This window comes from Corvus moneduloides, chromosome Z (assembly GCF_009650955.1).
Source record: "Corvus moneduloides isolate bCorMon1 chromosome Z, bCorMon1.pri, whole genome shotgun sequence".
NCBI classification, from domain to species: Eukaryota; Metazoa; Chordata; class Aves; order Passeriformes; family Corvidae; genus Corvus; species Corvus moneduloides.
In genome coordinates, this window is record NC_045511.1 from 75,803,317 (window position 1) to 75,827,707 (window position 24,391).

At 49.9% G+C, this 24,391-nt stretch overlaps 2 protein-coding genes and 1 long non-coding RNA gene across 5 annotated transcripts in view; 2 read left to right on the forward strand and 1 right to left on the reverse strand.

Moving 5' to 3' along the window:
- ATG10 (autophagy related 10) overlaps positions 1 to 11,688 on the forward strand; it is a 61,286-nt gene extending 49,598 nt beyond the window's left edge. For 2 of the 3 annotated variants that reach the window (XM_032096395.1, XM_032096396.1), the window contains 3 exons: positions 9,323 to 9,420; positions 9,692 to 9,811; positions 10,184 to 11,688. In XM_032096395.1, the coding sequence (XP_031952286.1) occupies positions 9,323 to 9,420; positions 9,692 to 9,811; positions 10,184 to 10,196 (231 nt within the window). In that variant the 3' untranslated portion in view covers positions 10,197 to 11,688. Of the gene's footprint in view, positions 1 to 9,300; positions 9,421 to 9,691; positions 9,812 to 10,183 lie in introns of those variants that run through there. The other variant, XM_032096399.1, reaches the window with a different exon arrangement.
- Positions 11,689 to 16,666: 4,978 nt separating this feature from the next.
- Positions 16,667 to 18,495, reverse strand: RPS23 (ribosomal protein S23). Its single transcript, XM_032096215.1, has 4 exons — positions 18,404 to 18,495; positions 18,000 to 18,159; positions 17,073 to 17,193; positions 16,667 to 16,864 (listed from the first exon to the last, which is right to left on the reverse strand). Exons 1-4 carry the CDS (start codon positions 18,405 to 18,407, stop codon positions 16,718 to 16,720), a joined length of 432 nt encoding a protein of 143 aa, XP_031952106.1. The 5' UTR covers positions 18,408 to 18,495; the 3' UTR covers positions 16,667 to 16,717.
- On the forward strand, positions 18,494 to 22,256 carry LOC116437893. Its single transcript, XR_004237524.1, has 2 exons — positions 18,494 to 19,039; positions 21,711 to 22,256. It is a non-coding gene; the product is annotated as an uncharacterized LOC116437893 (long non-coding RNA).
- The last annotated feature ends 2,135 nt before the right edge of the window (positions 22,257 to 24,391 follow it).

Consider the following 24,391-nt stretch of genomic DNA (forward strand, 5'->3'; position numbering starts at 1 on the left):
AAACCCCCTGAACTGAACCCCAAACCCCCTGAGCTGGAACCCCAAACCCCCTGAACTGAACCCCAAACCCCCTGAGCTGGAACCCCAAACCCCCTGAGTTGGAACCCCAAACCCCCTGAGCTGGGACCCCAAACCCCCTGAGTTGGAACCCCAAACCCCCTGAGCTGGAACCCCAAACCCCCTGAACTGAACCCCAAACCCCCTGAGCTGGAACCCCAAACCCCCTGAGCTGGAACCCCAAACCCCCTGAGTTGGAACCCCAAACCCCCCTGTGCTGGAACCCCAAACCCCCTGAGTTGGAACCCCAAACCCCCTGAGCTGGAACCCCAAACCCCCTGAGTTGGAACCCCAAACCCCCTGAGCTGGAACCCCAAACCCCCTGTGCTGAACCCCAAACCCCCTGAGCTGGGACCCCAGACCCTCTGTGCTGGAACCCCAAACCCCTCTGTGCTGAACCCCAAACCCCCTGAGCTGGGACCCCAAACCCCCTGAGCTGAACCCCAAACCCCCTGAGCTGGGACCCCAAACCCCCTGTGCTGAACCCCAAACCCCCTGAGCTGGGACCCCAAACCCCCTGAGCTGAACCCCAAACCCCCTGAGCTGGGACCCCAAACCCCCTGTGCTGAACCCCAAACCCCCTGAGCTGGGACCCCAAACGCCCTGAGCTGGGACCCCAAACCCCCTGAGCTGGGCTGGGCCCCAGCGTGGGCAGCAGGGCAGGGGGGATTCTGCCCCTCTGCCCCCTCAGCTGAGCCCCCACCTGCAGAGCTGCCCCAGCCCTGGGCCCAGCTCAGGAAGGAGCTGGAGCTGCTGCAGCCAGGCCAGGGCAGGCACCAGGATGAGCAGAGGGATGGAGCAGCTCTGCTGGGAGGAAAGGCTGCCAGAGCTGGGCTTGTTCAGCCTGCAGAGGAGAAGCTCTGGGGTCACCTCACTGGGGCCTTGCAGGGCCTGAAGGAGCTGCAGGAAACCTGGACAGAGACAATTGCCAAGGGCTGGAGGGACAGGACACAGGGAATGGCTTCCCAGTGCCAGGGGGCAGGGCTGGATGGGAGATTGGGAAGGAATTGTTCCCTGGCAGGGTGGGCAGGCCCTGGCACAGGGTGCCCAGAGCAGCTGGGGCTGCCCCTGGATCCCTGGAGTGTCCAAGGCCAGGCTGGATATTGGGGCTGGGAGCAGCCTGGGACAGTGGGAGGTGTCCCTGCCCATGGCAGGGGTGGCACTGGATGGGCTGTAAGTCCCTTCCAACCCAAACCATTCCAGGCTTCTATAATGATTTTCATGTAGAGATAAAAGCAGTATGAGGATCCCTGCCAATTTCTTGGGCATAATTCAGGACAGACTTTCAAGTCCCACTACTACTGTTACTTGAGTTATTCTGAAATAAAGATTCAGTAATATTTTCCACGCTGATTCATAATTAACAGAACAAATTACAATGTAATAGTATTGATTCTCTTGATTATTTTCTTCTGTGGAAAATCTGTTTCAGTTCCGTGCATTGCATTTACAGATAATTTATCTATCAGTGGTTCTGCTTCCAGAGAGCTTTCCAAGCAGAGATTTGTGGAGTAAGTTGTAAGAGCACGTTGCCTGCCTGGTCTGGCATTTCTCCTTGTAAGCTGAGGTTGGTTGGTGTTCTGTCTTCCCCCCACCATGACCTCTGGAATGAATCTGTCTACTGAACATTCCCCCCGAATGGAAAAATCCTAAATTACACATCAACACTGATTGCACAATATGAAAGGGGTGAGGATCATATATGGCACACTCAGGTCCGTTTGAAAGGCCACTGGAGTGCCCACAAGGCATTGGAAACCATATTTTATTCTTACTCTATTAATAAAAAAAAGCATTTTAAGTGCCACTGGAATGGAAGTTGGGTATCTGTGCTAACAGAAAGGGGTTTATACCTAAGCACCTGCGCTCTTGAGTGGTGGCAACGGGTGGTGTCAGCAGTTCAAAACCATTTAGACAAATCCATGAGGCCACTTGTCCATAAATGGGTGCAAAATTACCTGGCAGGAGTGTGTCCTCCACTGCCCTTGGTGCAGATCTGCTGGAGCAGTGCAGGGGGAGTGAGCCACAGAGGGAGCCCAGGCCTGTGCTCTCCCAGCCTGCTGCTGGGGGAGGCAGGAGGCACTGCTGGAGCACCCTCTGGAATGCCTGGGATTATGGGATGAACCCTTCCAGGCCACTTCTGTCAAATGGCAGTATGGGTTTTGTTCCCCCCCCCCCCCCCCTTATCATTTTTTAATCAGGGTAGGAAATCTGTCTCCAGTGTCTTTTCCATACTTCCACAGCTTGTTGGATCGTTCAGTTTTGCACCTTAGATGAATCTCATAACTTAAGAACAGATTTTAAATAGTAATTAATTAAGACTATATGCTACATAACAAAAATGGTGACAACTGAATTAATCTACTTTTGGCAAGCATGGTAGAAGAATCATCTGTTTATTTTCTTAGGAAAGTGGCTGAGATGCCATTTCTTGACAATATAACTATGGACCTGCCAATTTTTAAGTATAAAGTTTTCTTGAAAAACCCTAAATGCATAAGTTACGTGCTTGTGAGAAGCTTTAAAGCCTTAAAAGAAGCTTGTTACGCTTTAGAAACATGCCTGGATGTCACCTACTGCTTTGATTCCTCCTGTTCTTAAAATTAATAATTCAAACCTTATTATATATATATATAAAATATATAATTATAGATCAGCAGTGTTGGCTATTCTTGATTACTGTTTTGCTTGTCCTGCATTACCTCTCCTGCCTTTCAGGGATCTTGTGTTGTTAGCTATTTAAAAAAACAATAAAGTCACAAAACGTAAAAAATAATCACCACCTCTTCAAAGCTGTAAATATTCTAGAATCAGGCAGAATTGGGGCATAAAATATGAATTACAGAATCACAGAATGGTTTGGTTTGGAAGGCACCTTCGTTGGGATCCATGATGGATTTGAAACAGCAGATGCAAAGTGGTAGGCGTGGTTCATCTCAAAGGAATTCTGGCTGTGTTAAGTGTCCTTATATTTCTGTGATGTAGGATTTGCCAAGGCATCTCTGCTTTCCTCAGAAAAACGGAGCCATTTAATTGCCTTTTTGGTTTGCACTTTGTGTTTGATGAAAGAAGGACAGGATCCAGCTTAATTGGCTGCGTGGTGTTGGAAGTAGTAAAAGTGTTAATACAAAATTGTCACGGAAGTTGGTTGCGTGTCTTTGGGAGCACACGGGAAACAGGGATGTTAAATCACTGGGGCAACTGCAACTGCTCGTCTGCAAAGAGCTGGAGTGCAAATGGAACCACTCTGCTGCCTCTTCCGACAAAAAGGCTCAGTAACCACAGAAATCTGCTTTTTGGTGCTAGTTTGCACTTCTTTGTCTCATCAGGGCCCCTTCGTGCTTTCCCTTGCTCGGTGCCAGTGCAGATCAGCTTTGACTGTCTGAGAAAAGCAGGAGAGCTGTGGCAGTGGCCCTTGCCTGGTCACTCCTCAGCACCTGTCGCAGGCAGGGCAGGTTGTTCCATCTTCAGCTTCTGCATTTGGTGGGGTTTCTGTTGTTTATGGCAAAGTCGGGGAAACTTGTCTCAGTTGTGCCAGTAGGGTGACTCGGCTTCTGGGTGTCAGTTGAAGTCAGTGACCATAAATACATTATCTGTCCCAGGTAGCAGAATCCCAGGCTGCTTTGGGAGGGAAGGACCTGAAAGTTCATCCCATCCCACTCTTGCCGTGGCAGGGACACCTCCCACTGTCCCAGGCTGCTCCCAGCCCCAATGTCCAGCCTGGCCTTGGACACTCCAGGGATGCAGGGGCAGCCCCAGCTGCTCTGGGCACCCTGTGCCAGGGCCTCCCCACCCTGCCAGGGAACAATTCCTTCCCAATATTCAGTGTAACCCTAAGTCAGTAGGATGGAGAAGCCCTGTACAATTACTGTGCTACCAACAGCTTTATTACTGTGATTTACACGTTCTGTCAGGATTATAAAAGTTCCCTGTATGATTACAGTTCCTTAACGTTGCACTTGCAGCATAGTGATTCCATAGTAATAGAGTTTCCATCGTAGTAATTCCATTGTTAGAGGAAAATCCCCTTGACCTCAAGTTCCACACGTTCGAAGTTCCATGTGTGCAGTTACTGTTCTGGTTGTGGGACTGGGGGTCAGTCTGAAGAGAGAAATCTTCCTGCCTTCTTTCTGAATGTGTAGAGTTGGATTTCATTAACAAGCAAGTTATTATTGACGTGTATAAAAATAAGGAATGAAAAAGAAGATAGACCATGAAATCAAGAACATAAATTACTTGTGGTATGAGCTTGAGTGAAGAATTTCTACTTGAACCCAGCCTTTTGTTTCAGTGAATGTGGTCAAAAACTGTGAGGAAGGGAAAAACTTGTATGCTCTTTATTAATTGCATCACTATTTCCTTTTCCTAAATGGAAGAGATTATGTGGGACATATTTTATTAATTCTGCCTTCTTTTTCTGACCTGGTGACTGGGGTTTTGGATGCCGCTGGGAAGATGTCCGGAATCAATTGGCACTGGCTGTGGTGTTTGCTGGTAGGATCCTGCATGAAATCTTTGACACCCCTGAGTGAATTTATTTTTGCAAAGCAACATCATGCAAACCAGGTCAGAGAAGAGGCAGTTTCAGGCACAAATCCCCTGCACTATCATCAATGGAGAGACCATAAATGTTGTGATGGATGCTTGAAGGTAGTTTAATGTAGCACTGGAGAAAATAGAAGCCATTACCTCTGGAAGAGCTCCAGTTATGACAGAGAAAATAAATGGTGCTGTTACAAGAGATACACTGACAACAAAATTCCTGCTGGCTGGGGAGGAGAGCAGCAGAGCACGGTACAGAAACCTACAGACAATTACCCGTTATCTGAAGTAATGTTTATTTTTGGTTTAAATCTGACATGGAGACTGCTTGATAAAATGACTTAATCCAATGTGATGGAAGTTTAGTCGTAATTATACTTGTGCTTGGGAGCTGCCCAGTCTCTGCCACTGCTCAGATCTGTGTTGTGATATTTCCCAGCTCAGCACCTGTGCAGGGAGGGCTGTACCTGCACAGACAATGAGCAGCGAGCTGTGTGCTGCCAGCGCTCGCTCAAACTCAGCCTGGGGCGGCACTCCTGAGCAAACCAGCTTCAGGACACAGGGAATGGCTTCCCAGTGCCAGAGGGCAGGGCTGGATGGGATCTTGGGCAGGAATTGTTCCCTGGCAGGGTGGGCAGGCCCTGGCACAGGGTGCCCAGAGCAGCTGTGGCTGCCCCTGGATCCCTGGAGTGTCCAAGGCCAGGCTGGACATTGGGGCTTGGAGCAGCCTGGGACAGTAGGAGGTGTCCCTGCCATGGCAGGGATGGCACTGGATGGGCTGTAAGTCCCTTCCAACCCAAACCATTCCAGGACTCTCATCCATTTTCAAACTACCCCCTGAAACATTTCATGTCTTTCCTCCATCTCTCTCTTCCATGTTTTTTGATGGAAGGAGTTGAAGCAGCAGCTACAGCATCAGGCACAGAACATCCTCACACATCTTTTTCTGAGGTCACCTGGGAGAGAGGTCTTCCTACAGAAAATAAATGAAGCAACATTTTGAGATTCCAAATTCAATGGAGCTGGTTCCTGCCAGTGGAAGTATTCCTTTCCCATCCCAGCTGCGTCCGACTCAGAGGGATATGCAGATGTGTGAAGGATTCCAGTGTATGGTGCTGAACAGGCAGTGCTATAAATCAGCCTCATAGGTAGATAGATCCAAAATCATAGACAGATCCAAGAAAATAATGCTGTTGATTTCAAATGAACTGTGTGTCAGAGCTTTACTGCCCAGAAGAGTTGTGGGCAACCTGCAAATGGGTTCTTGCAGTACAATGCCAGCGAGTGCTTGTGGGAATTGGCTTGAAACTCTCACACTGCTCTGGTGCATGACTGACTGGAGAAAGATTAATTGTAAACTAGAAGTTGGGATGATTCTTATGTATTGTTTGTACTGGTTTGGGTTTTTTTTTTTCATGAAGTCCCAGTAGGACTTAATATTTTTGGCGTAACTGGCACTGACCAGCATAGATGAAGGGTAGTATTGCTGCCCTAATATTTTGCTCAGGATGCATTTCAGTGCATGTGGAGTGTCATCATTCTGCCAGGGACTGCAGCAGATACTGAACCAATGCTAATGAAGCTGATGCAGCACAGACTTTTGTTTATTTTCACACTTCTGACAGTGTTTGAGAAGGACTTGGGGTTCATCCCACTGCAGACACTCCACTCTCTCTCAGGGCAGGGGGGCTCCTGGGCCAGCCCCGGGCTGGAGCCTGGCAGGGAGAGGCTCTGTAGCCCATTAGCAATTCTGAAATCATCCAGGGTTTTGATAACTCCTGCATTTTTATTGGCAGCATCCCCGTGCTTCCTCCTCAGAGCTGCTGTGTCAGTGGTTTAACCTTGAGTGTACATCAGAGCCTCACAGGGATGCCATTGTGTACAGGATTTGGAAGGCAGGATTTTGACTGAATCACAGCTGATGCTCTCAGAGTGTTTTCCCTGATGCTCCACAAGCTTCTCCTCCCCACCTCAGCCTTTTTCCTTTTTAAAGGCTGCTCCTTAATGGCTCTTGGCTCAGGATTTCTTGTGATCTCTTGTACTTTTGTGGCTTTCCTGTCAGTGTGTGACATGTTCCTGTCTTTTGAGTAGCATGGAATTTCTGAGTTTGGGAATGGTTTCAGTGTCACTCTGTTGTCATGCTGTAAGAAGGGGAAGGACTAAAAGAAGAAAGATGTAGAATGTAAAGCTAATAAGCTATTTTAAAAAACCAGGTCTGGCCTCCGTGTGTCACTCGCTGGTGTTCTCCTGAAGCAAGACCTGCAGGGCAGAATCAAATACTGGGGGTCAGGATGGTTGGGAATAACTTCAGGCTGAATATTCAGCTTTGGGAATTATCTTCATGCCGTGTTCAAATAGCTAAGTCACTTAAACCCAGGTTACTTCTCTCTTCTTTCTGGGAGTGTGCTGCCTCTTGCATTCTTCTCCTGTTTAAGGGAGGTGGCTGAAATTTTTGCACAATTTACTTTTTTTTGTTACCTTTCCTTACTTAAATATTCTTTATTTTAACTATACATGTTTTTTAGCTATCTTTAAGGAATACCATTGTCACAATCCATGTGTTTTATGGAATCATTTGGAGGCCTAAGTGAATTTGAGCTAGCAGATATGAAAAGGGGATTTTAACTCAAAATACTACTTTTTCTCAAAGAAAAAGTGCATCAATTCACTTTTAACAACAGCGTATGGTAGCATTCTTATGCAAGTTACCTGTTTGCAGTGTGAAACAAAGCTTTCTGAACACTCTTTTGTATGTTCTGACACTTCTGGAAGTTTTTTCAAGTTCTCTTAGACATGAAGTGATTGATCCTCATGAGAACATTTTCAGCATCAGAACCAAGTGTCCTTCAGCTGTGAGAGCCCCTGTTTAATAGTTAATAGCATTGAACACGTGCTACCTGCTGAAGATGGCAGGATTCGGGGTTTGTTTCTAGGCTTTTCTGGTTGGTTTTCCAGGCTGTGTTTCTTGCTTGCAGGAGGAGTTTTTCCTGGGTATCAGGAAGCCTTTGTGAGCGCCTTCTCTTCCATGACAGCAGTTCAGCCCTGTAGGTTACGGGCGGGTTCGGTCGGGACGGAGACGGATGGAGAGATCTCTATAGGCAGGTCTTGGGACACATGAGGTTTATTGCAAAGGGCGTGGGTATTGGGGCACTGCTCAGAGCTGCCAGACTCAGCTCTGAGCAGGCCCAAGAGAGCAAGAGAGTAAACGGGTGAGAGAGAGAGAGAGAGTGTAAGAGCAAGAGTGGAAGTAAGAGTAGAAGTGGAAGAGAGGAATAGAGAATGTCTGAAGTCCTGGTTACAATACAATAAATCATCTTCTGTACTGAATATTCTAATTGTCACTAACCAATCTAATACAAGATACAAATCCTATAGCATTTACATACAGCCTATAAGAGTTCTTATATTACCATAGAGTGTTACATCTTAACTTCTAAAAACTACTCTTTGGACCCCTTCTGCTGAGCTAGTAGGGTCTGCTCTGACCCTTGGACCTGCCTGCAAGCAGAGGGTATTGTTCCATCAAGAGGGGATTACTTCAGTGGCCATACCATTGTTTTCTAGTTGTTCAGTAACTAAGACTTGGTATTTCAAAAGTGGCTTTCATTTCGATGTTGCCTGTAGTTTTCATATTCCCAAAATCTTTTGTCAGGCAATCATATTTCCAAGGTTTTCCTGTTTCATCTTCCCCAACACAGCCCGAGCTGAGGCAACCCCTCAGAGCTCAGGGGTCCGGCTGCAGCTGTGCCAGCCTGGACAGGGGACATCCCTGCCAGAGGACCAGTGTGGCATTCCCTGCTCCTCGTGTGTGGGGATGAGCTGGGGTTTGCTTGTGCTGGTGGCCTGGGCAGCACTGAAGGAAAATCCTTTCCCTGGGACACGCCGAGGCGGCGGGAGATGCTGGTCCTGTGCAGGAGCTGATGGGATCACTGCTGTGGCTCTGAGATAGAACATTTGTCCTGCTCATCACATGAAATGATGTGGATCACGTGAAAGCTTTGTGGAGCCCTGGGCTGAGTGTGCAGCCGTGCCATGTCCACAGTGACGGGGCGAGAAACAGCAGAGCCAGCCCTGTGGCAGGGACTGTGTCTGACTCCAAGCTCAGCAGTCAAAACACGAGTTTCTGTTCTTCCTCAGGACAGTTTTGACTGGGCTTCTTGGAGAACAACTGCTTTAAGACTCTTTTTAGCCTAAAACGAGGATATGCCACGTAGTGGAAGTTAAAGCCACCTTGGGAGCACTTCCTTCTCCCTTCTTGCTCCCTCTCCAAACTGAACCACGTGTATCTCCCAGCACCAGCCTGAGAAGATACCAGGGCTCAGGGTTGCTGGAGACCTTTTCTCCTGAGGGGATGGGTGTATGTGTTACATTTGATCAGACTTTGGTTTACACAGTAGCTTTGCCGCTCTGCAGCCAGGTTAATGCTGGTACTGTAACTTTGAGATACTTTCTCAAACCATTAGATTTTAACTAATATAGTGCCAATAGCCTGGTTCCTGGTCTTGCTTCCCTTTTAAGAGACAATATGTATGAATGATGTGTAATATATACAGTATATATTAATTTGTCATGACTGTCATAGGAAGAGCAATGTGAGCTAAGATTCGGAAGTGAGAAAAGTTGCATCAGGGGCTGATCGCACCTTGCCTTGTCTTTTCCAAATGCATGTGATGAGTTTTCTGTTCTTTCCTTCCGTAACAGAGCAACTTCTGTTCCCCCTTAGGAGCACCCCATCCTCGGGCAGCCTTTCTTTGTTCTGCACCCCTGCCGAACCAATGAATTCATCTCTGCTGTGCTGGGTAGCTCACAGAAACACCACAGGTGAGGGGCACTGCTGGGCCTTGCAAAGCTTTGTGCAATGCAGGTGAAGTCAATCAGCTGCAGAGTGGAAATGGCCAAAACTACTTCCTTGGTCCAAGCAGAATGAGATTTCTGTATTGTCACTTCAGACCTGAACATTAAAATATATTTGCTATAGGAAGAATGAAGGAATAGCCCCATCTGAAGCTGTGACTGTTGAGTCTGTCTGCAGTTCAGAAAAAGCCAGGATAATATGTTTATGGCTCTTTTTTTGTCTTTTTTTTCCCCCTAGACACACAAATTACATCATACTGTGGCTCAGTACTGTAGGCCCAGTTGTGGGCCTGAATCTGCCTCTGAGTTATGCAAAGCTGGCACCCGAGCAGAGCACAGACACTGACTCGGTTGAAAGGTAAGAGAAAAGGAAGCCTTTCCTCTCCCATCCTCCTTTTACAAAGATCAGATGGGGAACTGGCAGAACCATTACCTCCTCCTTTGAAGCTCGTGGTTCAGTTCATCTGAGACTCACCTTTCCCTGTTTTTGTTACCTGTCTGCCTTGCTGCCTCACTTGCTTTGCAATGAAAATTTGTGCAGAGAGAGAGGGGCTCAGCCCATTGCTGACACCCTTCATTGGTCCAGAGGGTCCCTGATGTCCTGGGGTCTCTCTCAAGGTGTGGAGAAGTGTTTTCTGTTGGTTCCCCCAGCACAGGGTTTGGGGTCTGGCATAACTGCTGCAAGGATTTTAATGTCATCCCTTTTTGGTGTTTGCTGTCACTTCTCCAGAGCCCAGAGCTGAAGGACTGGTGGTGGTTAGACTGTGATGAAGCTGCTGCAGACTTCCCTGGGGATGAAGGTGAAGGATCCTTCCTGGCTGGTCAGCCATGGCAGTGTGGAAATGATTGCTCATGGCCCTTTCTCTGGCCAGAACTCAGCACTGATGATGGTGGGAGTTGGCTGCAGTTATGGTAATGCCTCCCCAGCACCACCCAGCCCTGACCCACTTGTGACTGCACTGGCCCTTGAAGTGGCTCATGTCCTGCCTGCTGTGCCTGTGCCCTTGGTGAGGCTGCACACAGATGCACGAGCCAGAGCCGAGCTGCTGCATCTACTGAACCTATCTTTAGAAAATCTGCACTGTCTGTGGGGCAGAAAATGCAATATAAACACAGAGAAATGCTTGTGGGACGTGGTGTGAGCTTGTGGCAGTCAGAGTATGGGCTGAGACTGCTTCACCTGGGAACCACCTTCTCCAGCAGAGCCTGGTGAGGGCCCACCCCCGTGTTCCCCACCCCACAGAACATCCTCATCCCGGGAATATCCCAGGCACGGCACGCATCAGGGAGCAAACGGGGTCGGGACCGTGACAAACAGAGCTCTTGGAGTCTGCAGCTGAGAGAGCACGTCCAGCTCTGGAGCTCAGGTGCCTGGAGCAGCCGTGGGGAACATCTGGCTGTGCCGTGCTCCGCTGCCTGCGAGGGAATCTGTGCCCCGTGGGAGCTGCTGCTGTTCCCAATTAGTGTTTCTCATTGTACTTGTGGTTGTTCACAGGTTTGCTCCCTACCCTGCACTGCTTCTGTAGCCTCCCCTGACAGCTGTTGATTTTTGGGGAATTGCCTGGTGGTGCTGCCACCGACAGCCAGATTACAAGGAACTTCCCTACCACCCATCCTGGCTTCTCTCCCAATCCCATTTTATTAGCAGTATGAAACAGAGTCTGAGCAGCTGAGATGGAACCACAGATTTCACTTTGTACATTCAGCAGTTGTCAGTTGCACACAGAGTCCAGTGCGTGCCACATCCGTGTGAAATGCATCCAGATTCTGGTTTTTCAGATGATGTTTTTATCTTCCATTACTTGTCATTGGTGGACATGGAATACAGAGTGCAGTCCTTCACATTCCATTGGTGCAGAGTTTGTTTGCCAGTCATTTGGAATTAATGAAAGCACATAATTTATTTTGTTCAGGGTCATAACAACCTGAAAAGCCGTTTCTTCTGTGTAAGATTTACAAAATATGGCCCACAGCTACATTGATTTTTTTGACACTTTTGGTAAGACATGCTTGATAATTGCATCCACAGCCCATTTTTAAATTTAAGTGAGACTTACACAGTAGGAAAAACCAACAGAAAGAGGTAACAGCAGGTTTAAGAGCTGTTAAATGTTCACCTTTGTTCTGTGATCTTCACTTGTCATACCCTGAAACAGAAGAGTAGAAGCACTCAGCCCTCAAAATGTGGAATTTATATGTAAAGGGGAATAAATATTTTTATTTGACATGGGAAAATTCTCAACATCCATTACTTTCTACCTTAATTTAGCATTTGTAAACAAGGAGGAGGATTACTTGAACAGGGTCCTGCAGACTGTACTGCGCTCAGGATTTCCTGTCAGGGACAGCCCCAGGCCGTTGTCACAGTCCTGTCCCGGGGGTCACTGGGGTATCCTACAGCCACACATTCCCTTGGCTGGGCACTCCAGCTGCTCCCAGATTCTGGAGCTGTCTCTGCCTTGCTTCCTCCCTGCTGAAAAGGTCCCTCCAAACCCCTCCTCAGTGCCTCAGACAGGGGCTGATGATGAGGACCATGAAATGGGAGAGCAAACAGAGCATTCGCTGCCCTGCCACGACTCTGAACCTCCTAACACCACAAACAACGAGGTGACAGTGCAGTGTCATCATCAGTATCCATGTTTCCCTGAAATTTGCCTGGAACACCAAAATTCAGCTCGGTTAGTACAAATACACGGGGGTTAGATACAGGAACAAATACAGGGTAACATAAATATTTGGGACCAAGGAGATAAATAAGCCTGTTTGGATATCTCCTTTTTAATGGCTGGGGTGGGAGGTAGGCACCCAGTTTCTCATTTATATTTATACCTTAATGACTTTATCTTAAAGAATTTTTATGTACAAAAATCATACGTATATGTTTTTTAAATCAAGTGAATCGTGGCACTATTTTGTGATTATATTTTATGTTGTGATTCATTATGTAGTGAACCTATTGAAGATCCTTAGATCTGAGCCTGGGTTTTGTCTACATGCGTTATCTGAACTCTTGCATCCTACCAAGGCGAAAATTTCCAGTTTAGATTTGTGAATTTGCTCAGTTGTTCATCTTTGGTAATCTGGGAAGACACATTGAGGGAGGTTCTTTACTTCTGGGGACTTCTTGTAGGGGAACAGTCTCATACCTGCCCTGAGTTGCCAGCATCATCAAGAGGAAGTAATTTTATGAGTTCACCTCAGCCAAAGAATGTGTTTTTCTGTGGAATGCCACGTACATAATTCCTCATTTGTGTCAGCATGACCAGGTAAGAATTTAACCCCCTACCAGGAGATTTGAGGTTGCCTGGCATTGGTTACTAACAGGAACATTCCTTTGGAGATGATACTTAATTACAGCTAAGTACAGAGAAGTAATCAGGATCAATTCTTGCTGCAGCTCCATGAATTTCAGTGAGACTTTCTCAATAACTTCCCCCCCTGCCCCGTTTGCTATGATGATGATGGTTTCACGAGTCTGGACATCTGTATTTATTTTGCACACATACAGATTCAGTTCCAGCACAAAGGAAGGACGATTGCTCTTCCCTCTGAATGGTGAAGTTACAATTATTTCCTCAAAAATACTCTCTTCTAGAGAACAGCGTGTGTATGGGTATTTATACCTATTTTTAGTAACATGTAGGCTTTTAAAAGTGTTTCAAGGAATTTAGTGCATTTTTTTAGTGATAAGTTCTTACCCCCTAGAATAAAAAAAATACGTACCTGAAGCTTAGAGCTGCAAAAGTAACCCTGTATTGAGTGCGCAGGATTAGGAAGGTGTCACACATGTTGTTATCTCCTGGATTTCATTAAAATCTTAAAAAACCCTGCACCACGAGGAAGCTTTCAGTTCCCCACTTGAGAGCTCGTTGTAGCTGTCACCTCCTGAAGACAAATTCACCTTAAGGCGAGAGAGGATTTCACTGCTGTGTTTGAACAGAGAATGGATTTACAGAGCAGCCTCTTAACACATTTCTCAAGTGTGTTAGAAAACAACATCTCCTGTAGCAGCGTCGTTATTCAGTCGGGTATTGCTGGTGTCAGATGGTTGGTCAACTGCTTTAATAACAGAAAATACTAATTGTGTGTTGGTGATGAGGTGGAAACATGGCCAGCCGTGGATTCCCCTCTGTTTTGGAGGATTTTGGGGTATGTAACACATATTTATTAGGCTTTAAAACCCCTCTAATACTGACTTGGTGGTGATATTTAGCTCAGGTCATCTTTTTCTGAGTTCTTTCTGCAGTGTCCAGGTAAAACAAGCTATTCCTGGGCACTGGCACAATCACAGAATCACAGGATGGCTGGAATGGGAAGGGACTTACAGCCCATCCAGTGCCACCCCTGCCATGGCAGGGACACCTCCCACTGTCCCAGGCTGCTCCCAGCCCCAATGTCCAGCCTGGCCTTGGACACTCCAGGGATCCAGGGGCAGCCCCAGCTGCTCTGGGCACCCTGTGCCAGGGCCTGCCCACCCTGCCAGGGAACAATTCCTGCCCAATCTCCCATCCAGCCCTGCCCCCTGGCACTGGGAAGCCATTCCCTGTGTCCTGTCCCTCCAGCCCTTGGCAATTGTCTCTCTCCAGGTTTCCTGCAGCTCCTTCAGGCCCTGCAAGGCCCCAGTGAGGTGACCCCAGAGCTTCTCCTCTGCAGGCTGAACAAGCCCAGCTCTGGCAGCCTTTCCTCCCAGCAGAGCTGCTCCATCCCTCTGCTCATCCTGGTGCCTGCCCTGGCCTGGCTGCAGCAGCTCCAGCTCCTTCCTGAGCTGGGCCCAGGGCTGGGGCAGCTCTGCAGGTGGGGGCTCAGCTGAGGGGGCAGAGGGGCAGAATCCCCCCTGCCCTGCTGCCCACGCTGGGGCCCAGCCCAGCTCAGGGGGTTTGGGGTCCCAGCTCAGGGGGTTTGGGGTTCAGCACAGGGGGTTTGGGGTCCCAGCTCAGGGGGTTTGGGGTTCCAGCACAGGGGGGTTTGGGGTCCCAGCTCAGGGGGCTTGGGGTCCCAGCTCAGGGGGTTTGGGGTCCCAGCTCAGGGGGCTTGGGGTCCCAGCTCAGGGGGTTTGGGGTCCCAGCACAGGGGGTTTGGGGTTCCAGCACAGGGGGTTTGGGGTCCCAGCTCAGGGGGTTTGGGGTTCAGCACAGGGGGTTTGGGGTTCCAGCACAGGGGGTTTGGGGTCCCAGCTCAGGGGGTTTGGGGTTCCAGCACAGGGGGTTTGGGGTCCCAGCTCAGGGGGTTTGGGGTCCCAGCACAGGGGGTTTGGGGTCCCAGCTCAGGGGGTTTGGGGTTCCAGCACAGGGGGGTTTGGGGTCCCAGCTCAGGGGGTTTGGGGTTCAGCACAGGGGGTTTGGGGTCCCAGCACAGGGGGTTTGGGGTTCCAGCACAGGGGGTTTGGGGTCCCAGCACAGGGGGTTTGGGGTCCCAGCTCAGGGGGTTTGGGGTTCCAGCACAGGGGGGTTTGGGGTCCCAGCTCAGGGGGTTTGGGGTTCCAGCACAGGGGGGTTTGGGGTCCCAGCTCAGGGGGTTTGGGGTTCCAGCACAGGGGGTTTGGGGTTCAGCACAGGGGGTTTGGGGTTCCAGCTCAGGGAGTTTGGGGTTCAGCTCAGGGGGTTTGGGGTCCCAGCTCAGGGGGTTTGGGGTCCCAGCTCAGGGGTTTGGGGTCCCAGCTCAGGGGGTTTGGGGTTCCAGCTCAGGGGGTTTGGGGTTCCAGTTCAGGGGGTTTGGGGTCCCAGCTCAGGGGGTTTGGGGTTCCAGCACAGGGGGGTTTGGGGTCCCAGCTCAGGGGGTTTGGGGTTCAGCACAGGGGGTTTGGGGTCCCAGCACAGGGGGTTTGGGGTTCCAGCTCAGGGGGTTTGGGGTTCCAGCTCAGGGGGGTTTGGGGTCCCAGCTCAGGGAGTTTGGGGTCCCAGCTCAGGGGGTTTGGGGTTCCAGCACAGGGGGGTTTGGGGTCCCAGCTCAGGGGGTTTGGGGTTCAGCTCAGGGGGTTTGGGGTTCAGCTCAGGGGGTTTGGGGTTCCAGCACAGGGGGTTTGGGGTCCCAGCTCAGGGGGTTTGGGGTTCAGCTCAGGGGGGTTTGGGGTTCCAGCTCAGGGAGTTTGGGGTTCAGCTCAGGGGGTTTGGGGTTCAGCTCAGGGGGTTTGGGGTTCCAGCTCAGGGGGTTTGGGGTCCCAGCTCAGGGGGTTTGGGGTCCCAGATCTCCCCCACAGCCCCCCAGCGCTTCTCCATCTGCCCCTCCCCAGTCCGGGGCTGCTCTCCTGCTGCTCTGGAGCCCCGTTGGGCCGAGTGTCCCCGTTTCCTTTGTCAAAGCCCACACAAGCTTTCGGCTCGAGCATTTCCCTCTCAGCTGTCCCCCTCCCCGCTCCTGTCGCGACATCTGGTGGCGACGCGGCCTCACGACAGCGCCAGGCCGGGAGCTGCTCCAGCGCCCGCTGAGTCTTCCTCCTTTGGAATTTGGAGATGCAGAAGCGCAAGGGGAGACAGTCCCCTGCCCTTCTGCCTTCCCCGGTTCTACCACACGAACCTCGGGAGAGATTCTCAACGTGTTCTTAGATTCCTACTCCACTGTCATATAAATTATTGAATTCCGCATCAATTTCTACATAAATATATGAATTATTTGCAGCAGAGCCATTCCCTCACCACGCAGATGAGCTGCAGTTGTAATGAGGGAAGTGTTCACACTCTGGCTTCTGCTAAGTAAAGATTTTGAGGTTTTACTTCACTAAGGAAGCCTCTGAATAACTCTGTATTTTTCTTTGGGCTAATCAGGTAGAAACTCAGAGACACCTAAGTCAGTGTACTAAAACCGGTATCCTCAAATTGGGCAGACTCACCCCAAAATAACCATAGTTAATTTGTACTGAACACCAGGTGAAACTCTTTGGGCTGATGGTTCAATAATCCCTTCAGGGCACAAAGCTGGGGAGTTCTGTGCTCACACGAGGCCAGAACTGCTGCCACAAACACCATTTCCACCACTTCCAGTGACCATTTCTGATGTGAAGGCGGCTTTTTTTTTTTACAGTTATGCATTAAAATTCATGCAGCTTCCACTCCCCTGAGGGGATGTTTTGATTCCTGATTAATAGTCCCAGAAGAACATTACAGTTTGGGCTGTTTCTTTGGCCAGATCTAGGAAGAAACATTACTTCAGTTTCTACAGGAAGATTTTTGAGACCACCCCCTCTCCTCCTCCAGCACCCCCTGAATAACGAGCACAGCACTCCTTTTAAACCAAAAATTTTATTGGCGATCTTGTCACACTGGTGAGGCATTTATGACCTGGGTCTCTCCTTCTTCCCCTTGTAGAGGGCCAGCAGGGACACGTTGGCCACCTTGACCACCTTGAAGCGCACGCCCGGGATGTCGCCCACGGCGTGGCCCTTGCGCCCGAAGCCAGCCACCAGCACCTCGTCGTTCTCCTGTGACAGGAACGGGCTGTGAGCCCCAAACGCAGGCACAAACCGGGCACTGAGCACCTCCCACCCTGCCCCAGACAGCCTGGGAACACCGAGGGTGCTGGCCAAAATCCATGCACACAAACCCTTTAACAGACTGAATCAGCACCAACAGAATAAATCTGCTATTCACACCTTTTCCTCACAACATTTGAGGCTTCTTGACAATTACCTCGATGAAGTTCAGGCACCCATCGTTGGGGACAAAAGCTGTGATTTTTTTTCCGTTCTTAATGAGCTGGACCCTGACGCATTTCCTGATGGCAGAGTTGGGCTGCTTGGCTTCAACGCCACTGCAAGGGAAACCACCAGCACAGAGATCAGTGTGGAGAACCAGGAGGGTCATCAATTATCACCCACAATTAGCTGTTTTACCTTGTATTCAGTGTAAACTCTACCTGTACTTCAACACCTGTGAGCTGTTTAAAAGTGCTGAATTAATATTCAATCAGTATTACATGGTATATATTAATGCAGATTTATATATGAATACATAAAATACCACTTCCAAAGTGAAACAGAAACTTAAATCATCTCCAGAATAACTCAGTAAAATGCTAACAAAAACCAGAAGACAAAAATTCCCCAACAACCCAAATCACAGAAACCGTGTCCAAAAAACAGAGCCTTGGCAGCATCCCAGTGAAATTTATAAATTATTAAAGAGAGGGAAAAAAGGCAGAAGTAGGTAGGACCTAGGACATACAAACACAATTTTCCTTTCATTTGTGCCTAACGCCCTTATTATAACCATTGCAAAAAAACCCCTCGCCTTTTCCCTTATTTTTGACTGAAGTTCCCTATTTTTCCTACTTTTACAAGAAATTTGTTTTCGCCAAGACTTGCCCAAAATCCCCGTTTTCCTTAATTTTCGAAATAACCCCGCATGTTTCTAATTTTGCCGTAATTTGTGCCAACCCCTCCCTTTTTATTTTTTCACTAATTTTTGCCCAAGATCTTTGGTTTTTTCCCCCAACTCTGGAAGAAATTCCTGCATTTTTTCCCCTACTTCTTGGGGGAGGAATAAAGGCACCCCCAATCCCTATTCCTCCGTATTCGGGGGCTCTGAGACCCCATCCAGCCCGGAGGGAGCACCCACACTTTCTCCAGCACGATGCCCTTGGCGTGGGAAGCGCCCCCGAAGGGGTTGGCCTTCAGCGCCGTGCCCAGGTGCGCCTTCTTGTACTGCTTGTCGTGCCACTTCTGGTCCCGGCGGTGGCTGCGCAGCTTCCGAGCGGTGCGGAGGCCTCGGCACTTCCCTGCGGGGCGAGACGAGACGGGGGTGAGGGGGGGAAGGAGCCGTGAGGGGAAGGAAGCGTGAGGCCATGGCGGACATGCGGCGGGTAATGGCGGACGCGGCCTCACCGCCCGCAGCGCTGCCTGCACGGCACCGAGCCGGCTGCGGGCGGGCGGACAGCGCCTGCGGAGCGCCGCGGGCACCGCCGGGGATCCCGCAGCCCCAGCCCCACTCCCGGCCCCGGCGCGGTCAGGCGCGGCGCTCACCCATCTTCTCCGCGCGGCTGCCGAGCGAGAAAAGAGGGCGGAGAGGCCGCGCCCGCCGCCTATAGCCGCGCCCGACAGGACCCGCGGGGCTGGCCGCGCCGCGCCTGACCAAAATACCGACCGGCACCACGAGGGGCAGCCCGACGAGCACGGAGGACGCGGTTCGAGTCCCGGCAGGGCGGCGCAGCCAGGACCCCAGGCAGCTGCCGGGCCGCGGGTTCGAGTCCCGGCTTCAGAGAAAAACCGAGAAGGAAAACTTTGGCATCAAAGTTGGACTTAGAAAACCGACCTCGGCTTATTACAGCACCACGGGCATCGGGGGCCTCTCTTCCAATCACCGGGGTGCTCACTTCTGTAGATTATATACCATTTGTTACACGGGTGTGTTTTTACATTCCAACAGCGTTACACCCGTTCCCAAAAAGCTTTCTACGCACGCTAATCAATCTCACAGCTTTTAGCGCCCCAGCTCTTTTCACCCTCACCTGGCCGCAGGGACGAGCTGATGCCTGGTGGCTGAGTCTGGGGGCCTTTCCCATCACACCAGGCTGCCCAGCCCACGCAGAGGAGCTCCTGGATATTTTACTGGTGTGCAGAACCGCCGAGGAAAGATCATCTGGTTATTGTCAGTGACAGGTAAAAGTGCAGGGTTTGTTTATTCGAGCGGGCCCGTGTTTGCACGGAGGCCTCTCGGCATCCCTGGCATGGACGGTTCGAGTCCCGGAGGTCGTGGGTTCGAGTCCCGCAGGTTGTGGGTTCGAGTCCCGCGGACGGAAGGCGTTTGGGCTGGGCGAGGACCGTGCCCAGGAGGCCTGGTGGGGCTTGAGCCAGGATTTCTGCCTGGAAAGAGCCTGTCCTGAGGTGGGATTCGGATCTTATCCCCAGGAGGAAGCAACAGGTCAAGAGAAAATGGCCTGAAGGTGCAGCAGGAGAGGCTCCGGGTGGATATTGGGGAAATTCCTTCACAGAAAGGGCTGTCCAGCCCTGGCACAGCTGCCCAGGGCAGGGGTGGGGTCCCCATCCCTGGAGGGGTTTCAGAGCATGTGGCACCTGGGGACATGGGGCAGTGGTGGCCTTGGCCGTGCTGGGGGGATGGTTGGACTCATTGGTTTTATGGATCTTTTCCAACCTAGATGACTCTGTCATTCTTACTTTGAGCTTTCCATGGAATCATGGAATGGTTTGAGTTGGAAGGCACCTTAAACTCTGTCCCGTGCCACCCCTGCCATGGACAGGGACACCTTCCACTACCCCAGGCTGCTCCAAGCTCTGTCCAACGTGGCCTGGAGCATTTTCCAAGGATCCAGGGGCATTGTGACTTGAGTTACTGCGCTGCCTGCGAGCAGATCTGCACACAGCGAAGCCCTGTAACACAAACAAGCTTGTACTTCCCAGTTTTGAAAGCTGCCTCAGTCCACGCTGCCAAACTGCATCAATCCAAATCATGAATGCTCCCTTCCCTTTTGGGAATGACTCTGAAGAGGCAGTAATTACATATAAACACGTATTTCTTAACACAGCCTGTGCTCACGGCTTAAGTAGAAAATGCACACTTTGTGTGTTTATGTAGGGCTAGTTTTACATTCAGTCTTTGTAGAATAAGTAATAAAAAAATTTTAAATATTATAAGAACCCAACCTGCGTCCGCAAAAGAAACCTCAACCAATCTCAAGCGAAAACCATAAGCCCCACTAAGACTTTGAGGAGAAAACATTAAGATTATAAAAAGCAGCTCTTGAAGATGCAGTTCCAATGTTGGAATGCAGTTTCTGTTTGATCATTTTAAAACCAGGGAAGTTTGTCTTGTGAAAGTGCTGCAGCTTTGCTTTACAGTGTTAGGTGTATTAGGAATTAGGAATACTTAAAAGCTGGCTAGGAAGGCAATTGGTGAATATAACATAAATGTACTGTAACAAACTGGCATTATTGGACAAATACTCATTAAGAGGTCAAGATGTGGGAAAGAGGTGGTTTGCCATGAAGCTGCTTTGGGGTTTGCTCTTTCTTTTTAAACTACACTAGGACTTTGGGACACTTCTGTTAAGACAGCTTTTCTTAATTTCACCACATTCTCCAAAATTAGTGCTGGGGTTTTCTTTGATCCAATATGTCATGGCTTAACCCCAGATTGCTGCTGAACACTACACAGCCTCTTCCTCATTCCCATCCCTCTCCTGAAGGGGAATTGTACCAAAAATGGGTACAGATAAGAATAGTTTAATAACTGAAATACAGTCAGTAGTAAGAGTTAAGAACAACTGTTTTAGTTGACAACAAATAAGAATAAAGCCAATTAAGGCTAATGAGTGAGAGGTCTGCAGGCACAGGTGGCCTCAAGGCGTGTCCCTGGAAGGTGTCCCATGGCAAGGGGTGGTAGCAGGGTGACCATGAGTGTCCAACCCAAACCATTCTGTGATTCTGGGACCCACAGAGAGTCTGGGACTCCTTCCTTTCACAGGAGCTCCCCTGGGCACAGCCCTCAGGGCACTGTGGGCAGCTGTTGTCTTTGGAGAGCACCAGTGCTGCCAGATAAGCACTTCTAAAATTAAATGTCTCGGTTGGCCAAGCAGACAAATCCACCCAAAATCCCACCACTTATCCTAAAACTCCCAGTATAATCTGATCTCTGATGCCAGGCATCCTGCAGCGCTGCACAACCGGGGACAGCTGGGCTGTGACACACACTGGGCTTTCTGTGGGGTTTTTTGGGGTAGTTTCCCCCCCGACCCTTCCCTGAAGGTGGAGGTAGGCCTGGAGTCTGCATGGGGATTTCTCAGGGATGGGATCCTTTGGGGATGTGGGGAAGGGCACAGAGACCAGAAGGTAATCCCAGAATCCCAGACTGTTTTGGGTTGGATGGAAGCCAGAAGCCCACCCAGCACCACCCCTGCCATGGGCAGGGACACCTCCCACTGTCCCAGGCTGCTCCCAGCCCCAATGTCCAGCCTGGCCTTGGACACTCCAGGGATCCAGGGGCAGCCCCAGCTGCTCTGGGCACCCTGTGCCAGGGCCTGCCCACCCTGCCAGGGAAGCAGGAAACAGCTGTAACAGGATTAATTTTTGCATCCCATCCCAGAAGGACACAGAAAGGCTTTTTGGCCTGATTAGTTTCCCAGAGGGAGGATTGTGTTGGAACTGAGACAAGATTTTTCTGTATTTAAAGGCCAGTTTTCTGTCCATGCTTCTGCAGCTTTGTCAGTGCGCTGCGAATCAGAACAACAACCATGTATTAGAGTGAAAGGATGGACTGTTGTGTTCAGTGGTCAAACCTGTTAGTGGCTGACACCTCACACTTTGGTTAATTTAGGAAGCTTCGTGGTGACCTGATGTGGCCCTGGGAGGTGACTGCAAACAGCTGGAAATGATCTGTGTTGTGTGCGCCCGGGGAGACGCAGCCACAGGGAGAAATTATCCATCTTTATGGCAGGCAAACCCAGCGTGTGCACAATTGCTGCAGCACCAGGCAGCACAGCTGCCAGCCCAGGGTGTGCATGAGCATCCCTGTGGTCACTCTGTGTGACAGAGGGTGGCTGGACAGCGGTGACACGCTGGGGATGGGCAGGGTGCCACGTCTGACCTGTCACTCTGACTGCTTCACAGCCCTGACAGAACTGTGAGCCTGACTTGAACTGAATATAATTACCTTTCCTGCCAGGTAAATAAAAAAAAAAAAAAAGCATTGTTTAAAGTACAGTAAGAGCTGCAGTGTCTCCTTCCTGGGGGTGGGAATGTCTGGGCTGCCTCGGTAGGAGATGGGGAGCGGACAAGTGGCACCTTGCTGCCTGATCATCCAAGGAGGATTTCTGTATCAGGAGCAATCACCATCACCACCTCATCTCCAAATGGGGGGGGGGGGAAAGGATGATAAACAACAATTTAACCCTTTTACTTGGAATGCTGGACACTTTTAGCCTACCATAGTCCATCCTGTGGGCTGCAAACAACAGGACAAGGGGAAACAGCCTCAGGCTGGGCCAGGGCAGGCTCAGGGTGGACAGCAGCAGGAATTTCCCCATGGAAAGGGAGCTCAGGCCTTGGCAGGGGCTGCCCAGGGAGGTTTGGAGTGCCCATCCCTGGAGGTGTCCGAGGAAGGGCTGGAGGTGGCACTCAGTGCTCTGGGCTGGGGACAAGGTGGGCATTGGGCACAGCTTGGACTCGATGGGCTGGGAGGGATTTTCCAACCTCAGGGATTGTGGGATTCTGGGATTCTGTTGACTTCCCATTGACTTTGCCCTGCAGGTGGTTCATTTCTGGCCTTTGTGCCCACAAAAAGTTCAAAAATGAAGCTTTTCCTGGTTGATTTCTTCACAAACCAGACAAAAGTGCAACAGCAACTGAGCAACTGAATCACAAGAACTCCCCTAACCCTGTCCTTGTCAGGACTGCTGCATGCAAGGCTCTACTCAGACTTTCTTTTAAAGCCCAGTAATGCAGACATGCTGATTTTGTCATCATTCTTCACCAGAATGAGGATCTAATTTCTTGTTAGGTACCAAGTGTATTTGTTTATGCTGGAACCTCCTTAAAAAGCAGCATTTTTAAGAAATGTTGAATTGCTGTTATTATCAGCAAGATTCAAGGGGTGAGGAAAGACTTTTCTTCTTGCTCTTTGCTTCACCATTATTTTGGGTGACTGCTGATTAGTGATTTACTATCAGCACCCGTGGCATTAATATACACTGGGGAAGTCAGGATATTTGCAATGATTTGTTCTGGTTTAACCTATGTTCACAGTTTGGTGTTTTCTGGGTCGTCTGTTTATGCTACTTTCTTCCACTTTCTCTGCCCTCAAAGGACACATTTTTTCATTCTTTTGGGCCATGCTGGTTTGTATTTCAGAGATTTTATATTTCTTAGCTTTTGTTCCCGAGTGGGTGAGGAATGCTTGGGAAATGGGTGCACATGGATCAAATCTCAAGGCACCATCAGAAAGCCTCTCTGTGCCTTTCCCTCCACTTAGTTAGGACTCAGGAGGGCTGAGTGACTCAGGAGTGACATTAGTGACCTCACACTGCTTAGAAGAGTCTGTGGTGCTTCCGTCCCTTCCCAGGGCTGCTTAAGTTTTCTACCTGAGCCATGTGTCTGTGCTGGTGTAATTGTTCTAGGCTTAGCATCATGCGTTCCTGGTGCTTCTCAGAAAATTCAGGGGTTATTTTCAAGTGGTTTTTGCTTAATCCTACGTTCCCTCATCTCATTTTTCAATCTGGGATTCTCACATAAGTATCTTTACTCCTCCTTAAATTGGATAGAAGCTGCTCTACAGAGGACAAGCTGTTGGGAGATTTCTAAGACGAGCAGATACTCTCTGCATCCCAGAAGGAGAAATGAATTAAGATGGCAAATCCTTTTTAATGGTTGCAATGCTAAAGCCCCAATCCTTCTGTAATATCTGGAATGCAACAGGCAGGAGCTGTTAATCAGCAGAGTGAAGCTTCACTGATGGTCACAGCAGCAGGTAGCAGGACAGGAGTAGGTGTCTGATGCCTATAAATTGGTGCGTGGCTGTGTCCTGCCTGGTGTTTAAGGGTTTTGGGACTGGATGATCTTTAAGGTCCCTTTCAGCCCAAACCATTCTATGGCTCCATGATTCTCGGGGGTACCACTGTGTGTGACCCACAAACCTCTTGAGGACAACCCAGAGCCAACCCCTCGTATTCACAGTGATGTGTGTGGGCTTTGGTGTCTCGATCTGGCAGCCCAGAAACACAGACACTGTGATTCCGTGGGCATTCCACACCTGTGGCCTGGCCTAGAGCTCCCCAGTGCCAGAGGGCAGGGATGGATGGGATATTGGGAAGGAATTGTTCCCCGGCAGGGTGGGCAGGCCCTGGCACAGGGTGCCCAGAGCAGCTGGGGCTGCCCCTGGATCCCTGGAGTGTCCAAGGCCAGGCTGGACATTGGGGCTGGGAGCAGCCTGGGACAGTGGGAGGTGTCCCTGCCATGGCAGGGATGGCACTGGGTGACTTTTAAGATCCCTTCCTACCCAAA